This window comes from Rhea pennata, chromosome 3, assembly GCF_028389875.1.
Source record: "Rhea pennata isolate bPtePen1 chromosome 3, bPtePen1.pri, whole genome shotgun sequence".
Classification (NCBI taxonomy): Eukaryota; Metazoa; Chordata; class Aves; order Rheiformes; family Rheidae; genus Rhea; species Rhea pennata.
The window spans coordinates 129,667,397-129,683,826 of record NC_084665.1 but is presented as its reverse complement, the minus strand read 5'-3'; the positions used below and the strand labels follow the sequence as shown (position 1 = coordinate 129,683,826).

At 43.9% G+C, this 16,430-nt stretch overlaps 1 protein-coding gene across 5 annotated transcripts; it reads right to left on the bottom strand.

Moving 5' to 3' along the window:
• Positions 1 to 357: 357 nt before the first annotated feature.
• Positions 358 to 16,299, bottom strand: HADHB (hydroxyacyl-CoA dehydrogenase trifunctional multienzyme complex subunit beta). 5 transcript variants are annotated; one of them, XM_062573370.1, is made up of 16 exons: positions 16,198 to 16,299; positions 14,001 to 14,075; positions 13,581 to 13,622; positions 12,004 to 12,103; positions 11,305 to 11,349; positions 10,093 to 10,192; positions 8,738 to 8,825; positions 7,995 to 8,182; positions 6,523 to 6,703; positions 5,684 to 5,805; positions 4,119 to 4,198; positions 3,980 to 4,027; positions 3,482 to 3,569; positions 2,818 to 2,892; positions 2,052 to 2,216; positions 358 to 1,158 (listed from the first exon to the last, which is right to left on the bottom strand). In XM_062573370.1, the coding sequence occupies exons 2-16, from the start codon at positions 14,065 to 14,067 to the stop codon at positions 1,123 to 1,125; spliced, it is 1,425 nt and encodes a 474-aa protein (XP_062429354.1). In that variant the 5' UTR covers positions 14,068 to 14,075; positions 16,198 to 16,299; the 3' UTR covers positions 358 to 1,122. The 5 variants fall into 5 exon arrangements, with proteins under 5 accessions (XP_062429354.1, XP_062429356.1, XP_062429352.1 ...); XM_062573372.1 differs by lacking the exon at positions 16,198 to 16,299 and adding an exon at positions 15,768 to 15,779; XM_062573368.1 differs by lacking the exon at positions 16,198 to 16,299 and adding an exon at positions 15,166 to 15,202.
• Positions 16,300 to 16,430: the final 131 nt, after the last annotated feature.

The following is a 16,430-nucleotide window of genomic DNA, read 5'->3' as shown; positions in this document are numbered from 1 at the left end:
ACGCATGGCCCTGCAGAAAGGTGTCTTGCTTAAGTGGTTGCTTTCACACAAGGAGCTCAATAAAGATTTTTGCAGGCTGTTTTAGAAGAATGTGTAGTTCCTGAGCGAGTAACACAAGCCATCCTCAACATAACAAAAAGAGAACATAAGGAGTGAGTGAGGAAAATAATCCAGAATATTAACCAAAAGGCCTAAGAACAACTGAAGTTTATCAACAACTTGATTCTGAATAAGTGTTATGTTGTGATATTTCTGCATTTTCAAAATGCTAGACACCAAAAACATGCAGATTAGGGGGTCACAGAAAAAGCAGGAATTACCAAAAAAAAAAAAAAAAAACACCCTCTCATAAAAGCATGTGTTATCTTGGAGATTTATTTTAGACTATGGAGCTCAAGGTGAATTCTGGGCAGTTTTCAAGAGATCAGAAAGCAGACACTGGTAACATCTCAGAGCACATAGTCTTCAGAACAAGCAGCACAAGTCCTTACATTGCAGGCAAGGTGTGTGTGGGGAGGGGGGGCAGAGAAAAAAAATAAAATCAAACTTTATTTTTTTCTGGTTTGCTGTGGCTGTACTGTGGCTAACATCAGTGATGTTGCCATTGGCTCATTTCGCAGAAGCGATTTACTAATTCCAACACTGTTTTGACACACTGCAGCATGCTTTCTCCTTCAAACCAGGTCAGCCAATTCAGTTTGAACCTGTTTCTAAAAATAACTGTTACTCTCCACATGGGCACATTAGCTTACATCTTAGCCTGCAGGCATTCAACACTTCACAGTTCTCCTTAACTCCAAATGTAATTTGTACAGTTTGGGAATTATTCTTTTTCTCTACATCCCTTCCCCCCAAAATATTGCTTATAAAAGACATACAGTGAAAATCTGTTTAGATATGAGGACCATAGACAGACTAAGAACCATATTAACTTTTCTGGACATGGGCAATATTTTCTAGCATGTATTCATTGGTTGAAAATTATTAGCTGAGTAGCTAGAAGATATTTACAAAGGCCACCAAAAATCCTCAGAGGGATTGTACATGTTATTAATTAGTGCATTGAAATGGCATTGCCAGGCACAGGACGTATCAATATCCATTCAGCAGTTCCTTGTCCCATTACTGAGGGTAAACCTCCACTACCATTGCATGCCCCTGAAATGGAGAGAGAGAGAGAGAGAGAGAGAGAGAACAACAGTCACAGAAAGGGCTAATTATTCCAGACATGCAGTCAACACGAGACACCCACCTCCTAACCATCTTAATCACATTAAAACAAAAGGGGAGATGAAAACCTGGGGCCAATTCACTAACAGGACTCTGTAGACAGTGGTTTGATGGCTTCATAACACAGGTGTGCTTCAGGCTGGCCAAGAGAACAGTCCACCCTGACCTAGTATCAGGCTTTTTTCAGGGCCAAACTACCTCTTAAAGCAATTCAGTGAGGAGGCAATGCCCGGGCCAAAGCCTTTAGGCTACAAGAGGACCAGCTATGCCAGGTCCCTACAGAATTACTGCCAGGTACTCCAATGTTGAACCAAGGCTCCCATCCAGAAGTCTCAGGAGTCACTGAAAATCAGGTACAGTCCCTCTCACCCTGATTTTTCATGTAAAGATCTTTCTTCCCAGGTTTAGAAGGATCCTCACATGCAACAAATTGGACAGTCTTTATATACAGGTCAGCAAACAGAACCCTTGGAACACGGGAGAAATCTCTCCTTCCCTTTATATCTTACAGGCAGCAGCAGACTGTGGTAGCCATTACACAGGAATGATTCTGATACTGGGATGGAGACTCTCAAGTGGACAAGACGGAGGGAGCTTATTGAACTAAGCAGCACGAAGAAGGCAGCCAGCCGAGCTGGAGGGCGTTATGAGCACTCAGGGCCATGGCACTTCACAACCGCCCCCGTTATGGGCGCCCAGTGCCGACGAACTGGCGTCTGTACTTGGCGTAACTGGACAAGACTTCATAGTACTGACATAAGCAGAGATGCAATTACTGCCCCTCTTCAGGGGAAACAGGAAAGACCATACAGCATCATTACCTGTCCTCCTGCAGCACAGGCAGCAACCAGACCATACTGTCCTCCCTCTTTCTTCAATCTGTGAGCAGCAGTAATTACTAGACGGCAACCAGTGGCACCAAAAGGATGTCCCAGTGACAGGGAGCCACCCCAATTATTGAACTTCTCCAGAGGTGGGGCTCCAACCTGCAAGAACACACAGATGGACATACACAGTCACCAGTCTGGAAGAAGACTGCCTGGCCTTGCCATGCCACCACCAAACCTACAAGCCCTGCACTGCTGTAAAGTGTTGCTTAGCATGTAGAAACACCCAATGACAGTATAAAACCATGCCAAAGGTTTTACAGCTTCATATGCAGTCAGGTACACATCACAAACTGCTAGAAAGTATGCAGAAGGACAAAGATTCTCCCATCACTTTTAATTCCCTCGTCCCCAACTATTAGTATAGCTCTAGGTCTCCACCTCCTGCTGTCAACAGGAATACCATAATTCCCAAAGAAACTGTTCATATTGGGATTTGCTAACCTGAAGTTCAAGAACCCTGACTTCTCACTGAACATAACAGAAGCCCTGCTTTGCAGCACTAGCATGCCCTTCTGCCAGATGGAATATGAACAATACCAAAACTGAAATAGAAAAATTCATAGAATGGTAAGGTTGGAAGGGACCTTTGGAGATCACCTAGTCCAACCCTCAGCATAGCCCATACATGGATTGAACCCGCAACCTTGGCATTAGCAGCACCACGCTCTAACCAGCTGAGCTAAACCTGTGTCCTTACCTTTGACTTTCTGCCCATGTAGTTTTGTGCAAACCAGTCTGAATCCATAGCTTTCAGGTTGGCCAGAATTTGCCCCTAGAAGGGAAAAGAAGGCAACTTTAATAGGGACAACAGCAGACTTGAAGGCATGCCTATGGACAGTGCTAGCTATCTAGCGCCAAAAGATATTTTGAGATTAGCTACAGACAAAAAACCTAATTCAACCAACTGTAGAGAAGTATTTTACAGGATCACTCCAATATTAGCTCAAATTTAGTTTGAGAAAAAAATACTGTCCAATTAACATGCCATCTTACCATATTAATACAGATCCCTAATCCAATTAGCAGATGACTTGGAGAAGTAGGTTTCTTCCTCCATACAAGTATCTTGGTGAAGTAAAATTTCTCAGGTTGTTTTAGAATAATCTGTACTCATATGGTGACTGCAAGCAACATAAGCCATCTTCAGCACAGATTATATTAATGTATAAAATGTCACTTATATATTTAAAATATATACAGTACTTACACATAGATGTAATTTTAATTTTGCATCTATATTGAGTCCTACATTTAGTGACAGTGTTAACAGGAGCTTGCACAAACATGAAAACAGAAGTCTAAAGAATGGAATTTTGGATTTTTATAGCTACAGGTGCCCTTGGAGTTTCAGAATTACTTACGGCAAAGGCTTCATGAAATTCAAAAGCATCAATATCAGCCATGGTTAGACCAGCCTTCTCTAGCACTTTTGGAGTAGCATATGTTGGGCTGAACAAGAGTTAAGAAACGGAGGTCAAACATGAACACATTTCTTCATGATATTGCCCCATTCTCCACAGCAAACCACATTACAGTCCTCCTCTATAGGACACATTAAAATTTTCAGCCTGTCCCACTCCAAATGTAACACAACCCCAAGTAACTACTAGTCGCATCAACATGCTTTGATGCCACCCAGTAAATCAAGGTGAATATTTCTGCCACAGCTCCTCTCTCATGTCAGCCACCTCCCCATACTGAGTCACATCTAACACACTAGCTCTTACACTATGCGAGAAGGCCTGAAGAGATGCAGTGTTGTAATTAGTTACTTCACAAAAAAACAAACGTAATAAGACAAGGCTATTGTGCTAGTAGTATAGGACTGCTAGGGGATGCTCTTCATTATCGTCACTTACCCTAGTAGCAGCTGGTCCTTTGGATCCTGGGACACATACACAAAGTCCCTGCACAGGAAAAATACTATTAGTAACAGGAAGAGGAGAGAAAGGAAGCAAGAGCAGATTTCAGAGGCCATGCAGAGCACTCTCTTTTTACCTTAGGTAGGCCTTTGGTTTGTATCCCATGGCCAGAGCCTTCTCCTCAGACATGAGCAGAATTGCTGAAGCACCATCGGTCTGAAACAGGCAGACAAACCAACCCAGTGAGGCAACTGCCTAAAGAACAATCACACTATGCACATAAAACGAGCCTGACAACTTTGTTGTAGAGTAGCTGGCAAAAAAAGTGCCCCAAACACAACTAGTTTCCAAGCTCTGCCATGAAACTCGAAGACAGTCAGAGCACACTTTGTTGTTGCACTCTTAGGAATAACTATTTGCCGAAGAGCTATAACCAGACACAAGCCTCACACAAGAAGATAATTTCATGAGGAATTATTTATCTCCTGGAAGCCTTTTTTTAGCTTATTTATCTCCAGAAGTCTTATGGTACGGTACGGGACAAAAAACAAGTCTCCACGACCAAGCAGGTGCACAGATGATCTCTCAATCATGTTAGTACAGACACTGCTGAAGCACCTTGCTACAGTCCAGAGAGCCAACTCTCTCTACTTTCAAGCAGGACAGAGGTGCCTAACTGCCCTGTCAACCCTGAGGACAAGCTGTTTTTCCTGAACACTCACCTTTCCGTTCAGTTCCATTCCAAAATTGGAGTAGAATTCTGGGATGATACAAGCCATAGGTTCACCATATTGCAAAAATGAACATAATATCCTTGATGGCATGAAGGGATAACATCCCTAAGCTGGCCTGTAGATCTGCTGTGTACAGCACACCAACAGTAACTCAACAGTTCCTACCAACAGCAAGACTATGGCATTACCAGACTTTCTTAAGTCCCCACAAACCCTAAAGAGTAAGCATAGCTGCTAGTGAAAGAGCCCCAGCATTAGTTACTTGCTACTTTTGAAGTACTCATTACAGTGTGAAACTGCCTTTTATACATACAAGACTCCATCAAGGCCATATGCAGGAAAAACAGTCACCTCAGGTCTTCTGTGGGAGACTTTCTACAGCAATCACCTTCTACTGAGTCACAGAAACTGGAGCTCAGATTCTCCTAGCCTAATTTACACAGCTAATTTAGACTTCAGTATCTGAAAGGCTCCCTTTAAAAGCACTAGAGAAAGGTGCACCTGCAGAACACAACAGAGCTTATCACAGATGTGCTAACGAAATCTCTCACAGCTCTCTGTGGATTTCAGGGTAAGCCCTAAAGTGAGACGTTTAAACTCATTAAACTACTAGTTTTTAGATTTAAAATATGATTAATCTCATCCTGGGACAGAATTTCTGCATGTGCCTTTGAATGTCCACTGATTCATCCTCTTCAAAATGCAGTTACCAAAAACAAAAACAGGTAAAATACCACAAAACTTTAGGGATTTAGTTCTGGATTTTAACTTGAAACAATCCATCTAACACCTAAATTCACTGGCTTATAATGTACTTCAAAGTTACCCTCACAAAGTCTTAAAACATGTGGTATCACAAAAGAGTCAATTCATTCAAACATTATCATCTTAATCTAGGTACCCAGGTGAAGTAGAGGGTAAAACAGTTTTCCCCTCTAGCTCACATGATGATAGGAACATGCATTACCAGGAAGGATGAGTTGGCAGCTGTGACAGTTCCGTATGGCTTGACAAAAGCCGGCTTCAGCTTGCTCATCTGCTCCATTGAGGAAGGACGGACTCCATTATCCTTGGTAACTGTATCTTTGCCTGTTAATGGGAAAAAATAATAAAAAAAGTATTTCGATTTAGAAAGTCAGCAATATACATGAATTTTCACATCAGAAAACCAGGAAAAAAACCCCAGAAAACTCTGCGTTTTATGACAAGTGGGAGGAGAAAAAGGGGGAAAAATACATTAATGGTATCAGAATGATTTTAATGTGGCTTAACACTTAAAAAATTGAATATGCATTACTTTCTTTTTTAAAAAAAATTATTTTCTTTTTAAAAAATTGAATATGCATTCCACAAGCTGTTTCACATTTGAGCAATGACCAAGATGCCTGGTGAATGAAGTCTAGTCTAAGTGAATCACACTTCAGGTCTTCCTAAACAGCACCTGATTTATCAAACTAGGATTTCATTAGGCTTACAATTTGTTGTTAATAGTTCAGGGTATAAAAATTGGTTCTCTTTGACTCAGAGAGTAGAGGGATTGTTTGTCAAATAGCTCTGATTTTCCTTGCTCTATCATCACATTAGCAGGAAGAGGAGATGAGTTTAGACATGCAAGAACAGTTTAGAAACATGTTCTTAGATAGAAATTTTTCAGGGAGTAACTGGCTGCATATCAAAGAGTTAAAATCCATCACTGAGATGCATAGAAAACTACAAATCTGGGTCCAGTCCTTCTTCTCCTTTTTTAAATAAAATATTTCTTTATTGAACTACCACCTGCTAGCTATAAAACATCTGTGTTTTTACCTGGCACTTTGAAGGGTACCACATCGAGGAGCAAGCCTTCATCCTGGGCTTTCTTAGCTAGTGTGTGTGAACGGAGGGCATATTCATCTTGCTCCACACGGGAGACTGCAAAGGCAGCAGCCAAACGATCGGCAGAGTGCCCCATAGTCTCACTGGTGGAGAACTCTGCCACAGCTGGTAGCTATGGAAAGGAAAAGTAAAATCAGCACGCATAAACACCTGTCTCTGCAGCAGTTACGAAACATGATTAAAGTTCAGAAATCAGTTAAGCCCTATATAATCAGTCAGTGAGGTCCTTTCAAGAGATAAGAGCAGTTACTGTTAGAGCTACACATGTTATTTGTGGTACCATACCAGAATCCACTTAATCAAATGTATTAGAGGAACTGTCATTTTTAACACATGTGATGGATAAAATAAGATCCACACTGTTTCTCGCCTCAGGGATTCATGAACAGACTCCCTTATCAAAAGTGACTGGACGTTTTGGGTCAAGGTGAAACAACACATCCAGGGACCTTAAAAATCCATGCCAAAACCTCCTCAAGCAAAGTGAGAGACAGCAGGTCAGCTGCCGAGTGAACTTAGTTGCTAAGTTCAGCTTAGCTTTTATTTTTCCAACAGCACACAGGAAATTCCAGCAATCCTTTAAGCCTGCAGTTTTCATGCCTTATTTAGACCAGATCTCATCTCTACTATATGTACACTGCATTTCCACACACCACGGCATTCAAGCTAAAGGAGGTCGTCAGCAACATGAATGCTCAGAGTTTGCTCATGAAGACCTCAGGTCATTCACTGGTAGTGAGGAGGGGAACACTTTTCCTTCCCACCTCCATCATTTCACAATTCACCTTTCTCATGACCTCAAAATGGAGGTGAGCAGCTCCCTCTACAGCAAACTCCTGACACTATCCAGAAGACTGCCAGTTCTCATCATGGCCCACGCCTGGGAGCTGAACACATTGAGCACCTGGCAGGATTTGGCCAGGAAGAGTCATCAAATTGTGTATTTCAGATGCATTAATCAAATAACAATTATTTCAATATGAGCATCCTCACTATATTGTGTTACTTCTACTATTTAAAGAAAAAAAAATCTTTTGATTCTTTAGAACTCTGCCATAAGCTCTATTTTGATGAAAAAGGCTTTTACTTTGTAGAGTCTCCAGCACACATTGGCCTAGGAGTTGCAGAAAGAGAGGGGGGTTTTGAAGTCTTGAAATAAGTTTGGCTTATTGAAGACAAACATGTAAGAAACCAAATTAAAAACAAAGTAGATGTTCAAGAATGCTAAAGAACTTGCATTAGTCAATTGCAAGTTCTAAAGTACAAGATGACAGAGATCCAGTAAAGGTGAGTCACAAAAAGCAATCTCACCCCTTTTTAAATCCTTTTAAACTCTCCAGCAAGTTTTACACTTCCTCGTAAAATAGTTTAGCTCAAATATCTAAATGCATGAAAAAATTTACCTCGGGAGCAAAGTAGTCAGGGCGAATTTTGGAAATCACAGAGAGCTTTTGGCTCAAAGTCTTGGCTTTGTTAAGCTTGAGCATAGTCTTCCTCATTTTTCTGCTGTGACGAATGGGAACATCTGACATTAACTCCACACCCCCTGCTACAACGACATCGCACTGGCCAGCCGCAATCATACCCACACCTACAGAACGAGACAGAGTTCCCCATGAGAACTGTGGGAAGAAGTAACACTTACCACATTAGTATCAGCAGATGTCTTTGAATGTTACCACATTTTCTTTCCTTATCCAGCCTCTAGCTTTAATCAAGTTTTACAAAAGATACTAAACAGAGACTGAGCAGGCTGAACAAGAGTTTTCTGACTCATACTAGCTCTGTAACTTTACCTCCACTTTTCTTTGTCACATATGGCAGTTGGGAGAACAGTCTCCTTAGTGAACCAGGACAGTAATTGAGTCTCAATTTTTTTCTCAGTTTAGGCTAAATCAAAGGTGACAGTAGCCTTCCTAAAAGGCAGTAACTTCCTTATCAAGCTTGAGTCTTCACCTCTCAAGCTAACACGGACATTGAGCAGAGACTACTGCTGAATGTAAATAGTGTCAAGCTGCTGGCAGGCCTACAGCATATATTCAATTTGTGTTATATTTTGTTGGTTCAAAAGCTTTCCCCTTCTATCCCAGAATTTCTTCAGATGCTTAGTTTTCAAAACCACAGCTTTTTCTTCCAGCCAACATACCTGTAGTCATAGCCTGGTTTGAAGAAATGCAAGCCATAGTGACTGTGTGGGCTGGAGTTTTGTCAGAGAAACCAGCTCCCAAGGCAGCCTATGAGCAATAAAGAATGACTGTTACACCTATGCCTCTGCCTCCATGGTGCTAGAGCTGCCTTCTGCCCACTAACACACCTCTGCAGACTAAGCTGAAAACAAGTGTATCAAGTTTCCATCCAAACAATTATTGCATCAGCTATTTCCCCCCTCCTCAGCTGGACTCTAAAAAAAAAAAAAGAGAAGGCAGCTGTCCAGGGTCTCAGTCAGGTTATGGGGGCAAGCACCAATCCCCACTCCTATTAATAAGGAGAATAAATTAACTACACACCCCACGATTCCAAAAAGAGCTTTCAAACATACAACATTGTCTTTGCCTACCCTTATCTGCAAAGGCAGCACATGAAAAGAATTAGACTTTTGAGTACAAGGCACTATGATTTGCTCTGAACACAGAACAGAAAACACTTCGGTAGTTCAAATTTGCCAGAAAACAGTGTCTCATTTGACCCAGCTGAGAGCACAGGCTCCCATCACAGGAAAACTGCCTACGCCAGGACCTGGCCTAGTTGACACGTGGCCAACTAGTTTAAAGTTCAACAGTTGTTCCCAAGTTAAAATTAAACCACAGCCTCATCTGACTGGTACATGACCAAAACAAGTATTTGCATATACAAGGATAAAACTGCCGACGGAGTTGGAGATACTGATCACCATGCAAGTCTTTCCAGCACAGGTTACATAATGCTTTGGGGTAGTTGCAAACAGTATCAGGAAAGGCTCCAGATTAGCAAAAAGTACATGCCATCTCCATAACATTACTTTACTGGACCAGGTTCTTTCTTCGTGTAAGAAATGAATTGTGGGTTTTTTTTTTGCCTGCCAGAAGAAAGGGCACCCAAGCTACTACATTTCAAATCATTCAAATGCTGCATCTGATCAATAGATCAACTAAAATAAATAAATACTACAATAAAACAACATATCACAACATGCTCTGATCCTGTAAAGTACTTCTGGCAAGCCAGTATTCGAGTCCAACCGGCAGTTAGAGTTGAGTGATCAAAAATCATCAACAAAAGCTCCTCTTCCAGGGAATAATCAAGCAGAGGCTTAACGGCATCAAAATAAACTTAATCTATGGTAGATTTCAACAGAAGGGAGAGTCCCACACACTTATTTTATGGACAATACCGTACAACTAGTTTATATTCCCAAATTGTGTTTAACTGAATTGCAAAAATAGATGCTCTTTCATGGGGTTTGTTATTTTTATGCTAGTTGCTTAAATCAGGCTTACAGGAGAAATGTTGCACATAACCCACCTCTCTGGCAACATTACTTGTTTTCACTTCCTGGATAACTGTGCCATAAACAATGTGATCAACAACATCCTTTGGGACACTGGTCCGGTTCAGCAGCCCTCTGAGAAGGTACAAACAAACAGAATTTATACCAAGTAAGCAATAACTTTGCTACAGCCCTCAAACACTCATCTTTCACTGGTCAGGCCAGAGAACACGGCAACAACAGAACTACATATTTTACCCCTAATTCAGAAGAAATCTTACAGGCACATACACTTAATGAAAGGTGTAATTGACTATAGACTGTAAATAATCATAATGATATTATCACTATATAAATGACTATCTATGTAGTTTCATGAAACAAGTTACTCTTCTTCCCCCATAGAAGTGGCTGTTAATATCTTCCCCAATTTGGAACATTCCGACATCAAAATTAAAGGAATAAGGGCTTAGGGATAACAAAGCCTTTACTGTAGGAACATGTAAGAGTCTCATAAAGATGAATAGAAAATGAGCAGTTAAGTTTTCGTGGTTCATTAGAAAACACATTGCACAATTTGCCAGAATACCTTGGCAACTATGCTAAGCCAGCATATCTGCTTGCAGGCACTGATTACGGCTAGCAGAATTCAAATGTAGTTTCATGTACTGCAAAACACCAAATAAAACTAGAAACACCTCAGTAAAGGCCTTCTCCCCAGCAGTGCAGTAAAACTACCTCAGCCTTCAATCTCTGGGGCACAGTTCTCACACACTTAACACACTGTCTGTGACCTACAGCTCTTGTCAAACCACAGCAGGATGGAAGTGACATGCAAGACAATAGGACTGGCTTGTTACTCTCCACGTCACTTAGTTTTCTTTGAACTGCTCAGATACTTTTCTCTTGAACTAGAAGCACATTGAGACAGTAGCTATGACCTCTATATTAGAAAACCATACACAGCCAGAATTCAAATCAACTGAAATTAGTCAAGCAGGACAACAATGCAATTTGCTTTTAACAATGCTCTTTTGTATAAATCTATTGTCCACCTTACTGCTTGAACCACCTACTAAGGCAGTGGCAAACCATGGATATCAAAGCACTTGGACTGTATCGTTCAGCAATAAAACTAGATAGAACCTTGGCTCTTAGCTTTGCTGAAGCCACTGTACCAACATAAGGACCCCAAGAGACTAGCAGAAGATAGTTTTCTGGACTCTTTTGACATTCAGTTTACTTACTGCAATGCTGCTCTGGCTAAGTCATGTGGCATAAGATCTGCATACCTGGAAGTTTAAGAACAGAGGCAGAAACTTAGTGTCAGAAACCAACGCAGGTGTCTTCTTCACTAGAGCACTCTAAGTGTACATCAGCAGCACAGAAAGGTGAAGACACCAGAAATGCTCTGAATCACAGCGACAGTGCATTTATAAGTAAACATTTCATATCTGAGGTTACGAGGACTATCTATGTGAAAGTCAGCATATAATCACTGTACTAAAGCTCTGAAAAGCAGCATTAACAGAATAAAGATATTCTTATGGTCCTAAGTTAGCTGTGAATTTGGTGGTATAATAGTCTAACAAGAAGAGTCTACAGCAGATTCTCTTTTCCTGTTCAGCTAGTTTTATGAAACTTTTTGCTTTATCTGCTATAGGGGTATCAACTGGTTCCTCCAGATGTGCAGCACAAATTTGCATTCTCCTTTGAATTCACATTCATGGCCAGTCTTCTTCAAGACACATTTTTTAATATAAGCTGGGGAAAAAAAACCCAGCAGTCTAGCTCTGTCATTTCAGTATTTTTATGTACAAAAATAACTACATTGAAATCAACAGAACAAACCATAAGCATCATTTTTCTCAGAAAGATTCTACTATTAACCAAGTTAACATATATTTTAATATTTAACATATATTTTCTTATTATTTTATACTTACGAGGTGCCAGATTGCAAAAACGGAATACGGACGCCCTCTACCACAACAATATTCTTCACGCCACTTTTGGCTAATGTCTTCTTACTCTTAGGCTGGACTGCTTAGGGAGAAGTTTAAATAATTATTAATATGAATCTGAGCAAGCCTAAAGCAAGATCCTGTTAAAGCTACCAGAAAACTTGAGAAAGAGTCAAACATAGAGAAGGTAGGAGACCTGGGATGAAATCTTGTCTCTGATTGAGCCTGTCATCTGTGAAAAATGATTTAACAACACAGAATTTCAGCTTCTCCCATCAGCAGAGAGTTTCACCTATAGCTATACTGAGGCAACGGTCCAGCTGAGAATAAAGGCATGTAATTCTCAATTTCCAGTACAACCGACAAAAATACGCCTCTAAAAATGCTGAATGACACAGAATATAAATGAGGCAGATCAAATTCAAAGTTCTGCAACCAGAACAAGATCTCAAAGATTCTCACTTGGGGAGCAGCAAGGACGGCAAAGAACAATCCACCTTCCACAGCAGCTGTTCACATTATATGCTCTTATTGCACAGCAAAGGTGAGTTAACTCACAGTAAACCAAAGCACAGTGCAAGAAGTCAGCTAGCTTTCACTTCCATAGGAAAGTAGTAGGTGAAAAAAAGCAGCTGTGGGTAACTTGCTACTTCCTCCTAAGGCATGGGAGTATCTCAGGTTCAAGATAAAGCAGTATCATGATACAGTATCGTTTAATATGCCACTGTCAGAGCTATTCTAGAGTGACAATTAACAAGGAGTTCAATGAGATCAATTTGTTCAACAGACAGGCTTACAATTCTTAACCAACATACACAGCGGCATGAGGCAGCTGCATTTACAAGCCAGAAAAGGAAAAGGCACATAAAAGCAGATGAAATACAGCTAAATACTGTGCTCAAACAAGTGAAAGCACAAGTATGAAACTCCAGTTTATATCCTTGAGTTTATATAAAAGGGCTCTCAAGACAAAACCAGGCAGGCGAGTGGGAGCTGCAGTCTAGGCCAATTTCCACAATTCAGGCAGCTCAAAGCATCACAGTCACCCGAGCAACCCCAGAATGAGTCCCAGACCCCCACATTACCCAAACTGCTTAAAAACAGTCACATCTAACAAACAATATAATTGTGCCCACTGAGCTGCTCTACTGAGACCTGAGCCTCTTACGGGTCTTACCGGACCTTAGAGCTAATTCCACAAGCCTCTCCCCACCCCTCCCGGGCAAGAGGCATGCTTATAACTAGACAACTTATAACCTCCTAGCTTAGCCTCTCTCTTTAGATCCAAGAAATAGCAATCTAGCAGGTGATAATGTGGCATGAACTCCAGACCAGGCACACTGGTTGAGGAACAGAGGGATTCAGATGTTTAGAGGACTCTTTACTGCAAACACTGTTTTGCCTGTAGCTTTACTAGTTTGCAACTTTAGAAGGGCCCTCTTGAATTAACAGTCTGTCTTGTGTCTGACTCACATAGAATGAGTCTCTGGAAAAGGGAGGCAGCTTCAAAAGTACTCTCTAATACAAACCCACAAGGATTCTTGATGCTTTCACTTTACCTGCTGCTTGTAACTGTGAAGAGCAGCTGAGTGATCTTGCAGCTGGAAAGCAAAAACCAGAAAAGGAGGATTTGTCAAATCATAAATGATAAATACATTTCTAGCTATTTTTGTAAGAAATGCTAAAAAAAAGATCGTGTTCCAATATGACAAGCGCACCTGACCATTTACAACTTTTTAAAAAATTTACTGTGTTCTTAAAAACAATATAGTATATATTACCAAGTAACATGACATTCCTCCCACATTGGAAGATACGGGAAACAACAAATATGTCAACAATGGAATTAGTTATTAAAAAAAAAGAGAGAAAAAAATACAATGTAACAGAGATTCAAACAAAAGTGTCCCTTCCAAATATAACAAACAGAATATTATGACCTATCAATTCAAGTCTTTTATGAATATAAAGATACTTACAGACCCTGGCAGCCCATGCTGAGGCAGCAGGGAGGTTTCTGATGATACGGCTCAACATAGAAGTCATTTTGAGATCTACAGAGGTGAAGACAGACTGCTATTAGTCTGATCTGGCTTACTCTGAACAGTTCCAAGGTAAGCAGTCTGCCTGATTCACACAAGCCAAAGAAGTGGAAGAACAAAAGACACATCAAGGGCAGTCAAGTGCAGCAGCACAAGGAACTACTTTTTGTTACACTTTTTGAACAGCGTCTAACACATGATGAGCCTGGCTTATGACTGTGGCCCGCACACATTCCTGTAAATAAACAGTCATCTCCCTGATGACCCAGCACTGTACTATCAGCAGTGCAGCAGCCAGCACAGTTTTAGATTCCCCTCACAATAAATGTTCCACCACTTCCCCACTGGAAAATTGTCCCAGAGCCCGGGCAATCTCACTGCCAGCATAACCTCATGTCACTACCCTGAATTTTAACTTCTGATTCTAACCTCAGTAACTTCGTTGTGTATGCCCATGAGAAGCAGAACAAGTTAGTAAACACCCCTCTAAGGCTTCCTCTGCAGCTTTCTCAGAGCTCGTGCCAGAACAGGCTTCCCTACGGACAAACCCTCATCTGCAGTTTTTCCTGTCAAGGGCAAACGAGGGCCCTGCAGCTCCAGTTCTTTACCTGCCCCCAAACAGCATTTACGACATGACTTATTCGTTCATGCTTTTAATGTTCAAAGTAACAGCCAGTAACCCTAAGTCCACTCCTTGTGAGAACATGCCACGCACTAGACATTCACTCTTCACACACACATCCCAGGGAACTTGCACTCCCCCCCTCCCCCAATCCACACGTGGGCTCCTTGTACACACGCATCACACTCTCACAACACACTGGACACGGTGCTCCTCCTACACACGGATGGCACAAACCATGAACACCCCCAGACTACACATCCACTTCTCTTGCAGAAACCTCAGTGCACACACCCCAAATACACACTTTGCACTCCAGACACACACTGCACATGCTCCTCATCCACATACGCACCCTGCTGCTACATACCCACTTCTCTTGCACACACCCCAGACACACAGCATCACAGAATGGTTGAGGCTGGAAGGGACCTCTGGAGATCATCTGGTCCAAGCCCTCACTCAAGCAGGGTCACCTACAGCACGGTAAACAGGGTTGCATCCAGGCAGGCCTTGAATATCTCCAGAGAAGGAGACTCCACAACCTCTCTGGGCAACCTCTTCCAGGGCTCTGTCACTCTCACCATAAAGTTCTTCCTTACATTCAGGCAGAACTTCCTGTGGTTCAGTTTGTGCCTGTTGCCTCTTGCCCTCTCACTGGGCACCACTCAAAAGAGTCTGGCCCCATCTTCCTGACACTCTCCCTTAAGGTATTTGTAGGCACTGGTAAGCTCCCCTCTCTGTCTCCTCTCCTCCAGGCCGGACAGGCCCAGCTCTCCAGCCTCTCCTCGCAGCACAGACGCTCCAGGACCCTCGTAGCGCTGCGCAACCGCGCGCGCTGCTCGTCGCGCACACGCTGCCGCTCACTGCACACCCACCGCGGACACGGCACACGCAGCTCGCACCGCCCCAGAGCCGCCGCGCACCCACTCCCCGCACGCCTAACGGGCGCACATACGCGTATACACACACATATCCACACGCACGCACACGCACTGTGCACACGCTCAAGCCGCCCCCTCTCGGCCCCCAGCCCAGCCCCGCCGCCTGTGCACCCCCGGCCCGGCCCGGCTCGGCCCAACCTGGCCCAGCCCGGCCCCGCCACCCCCGGCCCAGCCCGGCCCGGCCCGGCTCGGCCCAACCTGGCCCAGCCCGGCCCCGCCACCCTCGGCCCGGCCCGGCCCGACCCGGTCCAGCTCAGCCCAACCTGGCCCAGCCCGGCCCGGCCCGGCCCAGCTCAGCCCAACCTGGCCCAGCCCGGCCCCGCCACCCCCGGCCCAGCCCAGCCCGGCCCGGCCCGGCCCGGCCCAACCTGGCCCAGCCCGGCCCCGCCGCCCCTGGCCCGGCCCGGCCCGGCCCGGCCCCGCCACCCTCGGCTCGGCTCGGCCCGGCCCGGCCCAGCTCAGCCCAACCTGGCCCAGCCCGGCCCCGCCGCCCCTGGCCCGGCCCGGCCCGGCCCCGCCACCCTCGCCTCGGCTCGGCTCGGCCCGGCCCGGCCCGGCCCCTGCGCACCCCCGGCCCGTCACGTCACCGCCGCTGCCTGCGCACTGCTGCCGCCGCCGCCGCCTGCCCGCCCGCCGCGCCGCCACTCAGTAAGGGCCCCGCCCGCCTCAGACTGCCCCAACGCCCGCCTGATCGAGTCAGCGGGTCGGGCAGCACCGGTGCCGCTCTCTCACCCTCCTTCCCGCCGCTCCCGCTCGGATAAAGCGTTCAACGGCAGAGCTCCCTCGGGGAGCGCAGCAGAG

Coding starts and splice junctions, on each gene's coding strand:
- HADHB (XM_062573368.1), bottom strand. CDS start 15,187: ATGCAACCCTGTTTACCGTGCT. Junction 8,183..8,737: donor AAACCAGGCTATGACTACAG/GTATGTTGGCTG, acceptor CTCGTTCTGTAG/GTGTGGGTATGATTGCGGCT. Junction 5,806..6,522: donor GGTACCCTTCAAAGTGCCAG/GTAAAAACACAG, acceptor TCCCATTAACAG/GCAAAGATACAGTTACCAAG.